This window comes from Phaseolus vulgaris, chromosome 6, assembly GCF_000499845.2.
Source record: "Phaseolus vulgaris cultivar G19833 chromosome 6, P. vulgaris v2.0, whole genome shotgun sequence".
Classification (NCBI taxonomy): Eukaryota; Viridiplantae; Streptophyta; class Magnoliopsida; order Fabales; family Fabaceae; genus Phaseolus; species Phaseolus vulgaris.
Window position 1 is genome coordinate 9,866,679 of NC_023754.2, and position 2,925 is coordinate 9,869,603.

The 2,925-nt window shown below is 56.3% G+C and overlaps 1 protein-coding gene across 1 annotated transcript; it reads left to right on the forward strand.

The window, feature by feature from the left end:
• Positions 1-370: 370 nt before the first annotated feature.
• LOC137833341 (uncharacterized) lies at positions 371-2,167 on the forward strand. Its single transcript, XM_068641695.1, has one exon. It carries the CDS (start codon positions 371-373, stop codon positions 2,165-2,167), a length of 1,797 nt encoding a protein of 598 aa, XP_068497796.1.
• The last annotated feature ends 758 nt before the right edge of the window (positions 2,168-2,925 follow it).

The following is a 2,925-nucleotide window of genomic DNA, read 5'->3' on the forward strand; positions in this document are numbered from 1 at the left end:
AAGGTTAACCCATGGTTAGGAAACAGCCTAATCCAACCCTAATTGCTAAACAACCCCCTAATCCGGCCCAACAGTGAGGGCCCATCAAGGTAATATAAATATCACGCATTCCAAGGAATAAGGTACGTCATTATCTACAGTATTCCTGCCAGCCGAATACGACACCTCACTGACTTGAGCGTTGGAGTGCCATCTGCAGGTACCCCACCCGCCTGAGGAGTCATCCAGCAAGAAGAACCGAAGGAGGAAGTGAAGCACGACCGACCGAGCGACACTCGAAGGCAATAGTTCTCCCAGTCCCCAACCTAGTTCGAGAACAATTGGCGCCCACCGTGGGGCCGAGGAGAGCCAGCAACAACCACAACAGTAGATGGTATCAACCCGCAGCATGTCAAGCATGACCGAAGCAGACCAAACAGCAATGATGATGGCCCTTCAGAAGGAGCTAGCAGAGATGAAGAAGGCACATGAGGAGACGGCTAAGAAGAATGAAGAGGAGATCAAAAACCTCCAAGAAGAAAACAAGCGGATGAAAAGATTGGTCGAGGGGGTGCCATCCCTCGCTGTGACTAATCAGGCCGGCAGGTCCCACGCTACCGGGGCCGGCGTCCAGGCCGAGAAAGACACCAAGAATGATTTCACCCTGGAGATGGATGGGGAATCCCACCCCAGCAAGACCATCAACACCACCGCCCCAGCGGGCCCGGACCGACGCCACCCCTTCACTGACCGTGTCATGGAAACCCCCTTGCCAGACAAATGGAAAGGCTTTAACAGGGACCGTTATGATGGGACGACCGATCCAGATGAACATGTGGACGCGTACACGACCCATATGAGCCTGTACACCACGGACGACGCAGTATTCTGCCGAGTCTTTCCAACCTCACTGAAGGGCAGCGCTCTGAGCTGGTTCACCAAACTCCCAGCACACTCAATAGACTGCTTCGAGACACTGGTAGCTAAGTTTGACATCCAGTTCGCAACCAGCCGCCCCCACCATCTAACATCCATAGCCCTGGTCGGCATTCGTCAAGAGAGGGGAGAGTCCCTCCGAACGTTCATCGACCGGTTCAGCAAGACCGCTATGAGCATTCGCAACCTCAGCCCTGAGGTGGCGATGCACCACATGCTGACCGCCCTCAGACCCGGCCCGTTCGCTGACAGCCTATGCATGCAGCCTACTACCAATCTAGATGACCTTAGACGCCGAGCGGCCAAGTTCATGCAGCTGGAGGAACTTCGTGAATTCAGAAACAACGCCCGAGCCGAGGCAAGCGGGGAAAAGAAAGAAGATAGAGAGCGGCCAGGAAGGTCCCGAACCGGTCGGGAACAGAAAAGGGACAATCGCGGACCCCGTTTCTCCCGCTACACACCTTTGAACGCGGAGAGGAGCAAAATTTTACAAGAGGCCCTGAGCGCCGAGTTAATACCACCGCCCCGAAGGGCCTTGAGCCCAGAAAATGCCGACCGCAACAAACGATGCCGGTACCATAAGAATACCGGCCATTCAACCGAGGAGTGCCAAGCCCTGAAGGACAAAATTGAGGAACTTATCCAAGCCGGGCACCTCAGGCGCTTCGTGCGCGGAACCCGAGAAACGCGCCGCTCCCCATGCAAGGAGCAGACGGTCAGGAGACGAGACCGAACCCCCCCAGGCCCACGAGATGGCGAGAGGCGGGGTGACCGACGGGGACGAAGAGACGACCCCCCACAAACTGACACCCGCAGAGGCCGAGAAGTGATTAATACCATAGCCGGAGGGTTCGGTGGCGGAGGCAGTACCAACAGCGCGCGCAAGAAGCACCTCCGCGCCGTCCACCAAGTAAATCTTGTCTCCGTCCGACCAAGGATGCCACCAATCACGTTCACAGATGAAGATTTCAAGGGGATAGACCCAACCCAGGACGACCCCATGGTGATATCGGTCGACATCGATAACTTCACGATCAAAAAGACCCTCGTGGACCAGGGGAGCTCGGTCGACATCCTATACTGGAAGACCTTCAAAGCCATGAGAATACCGGAGGAGGAAATGATGCCCTACAACGACCATGTGGTCGGCTTCTCAGGGGAGCGCGTGGGGACAAGGGGGTACATAGAGTTGTACACGACGTTCGGCATGGAGGGGCCAGCAAAACCCTCAAAATCAGATACCTGGTCATAAACGTCAACACGTCTTACAACATCCTCCTCGGCAGGTCGTCCCTCAACAAACTTGGAGCGATCGTCTCCACACCCCATCTGGCAATGAAGTTCCCTTCCCTCTCGGGCGACATCCTGACCATACATGTAGATCAAAAGGTCGCCCGAGAATGTTACGCCGAAAGCCTGCGGGTCGAGCCCACACAACAGGGGCCCAGCGGCAGCCGCTCGCCCAGACGAAAGATAGCCGGCCGTGGTAGGAGCCCCCGCCGACACTCACCCCAACCCAAGAAGGGCATCACCATGGCAGACCTGGATCCCAGGGAGATTGAGCCGAGACTTGAGGCCAAGGACGAGCTGCGACAAGCCGAACTCGATGGGAAGGATCGGTATATAAGCATAGGCACGGCAATGGCCGCCGTCGACGCAGACTTCGTTCACCAAACCCTCAAGAGAAACGTAGACCTTTTTGCGTGGACGACGGCCGATGTACCTGGCGTCCACCCGGACATCATCACCCATCGCCTCTCTGTATATAAAGAAGCCCGACCGGTCGCACAAAAGAAGAGGAACCATGGAGAAGACAAGCGGCTGGCCGCCAGAAGTGAGGCCGAGAAGCTCTTGAAAGCCGGCTTCATAGCCGAGGCACGATACTCCACTTGGCTAGCCAACGTCGTGATGGTTAAAAAGCCGAGCGGCAAATGGCGAATGTGCGTAGACTACAAGGACCTCAACAAGGCGTGCCCCAAGGACTCATATCCCCTTCCCAACATCGACCGG

Excerpts from the sequence above, each read along its gene's own strand:
- LOC137833341 (XM_068641695.1), top strand. The coding sequence starts at position 371 with ATGGTATCAACCCGCAGCATGTCAAGCATGACCGAAGCAGACCAAACA.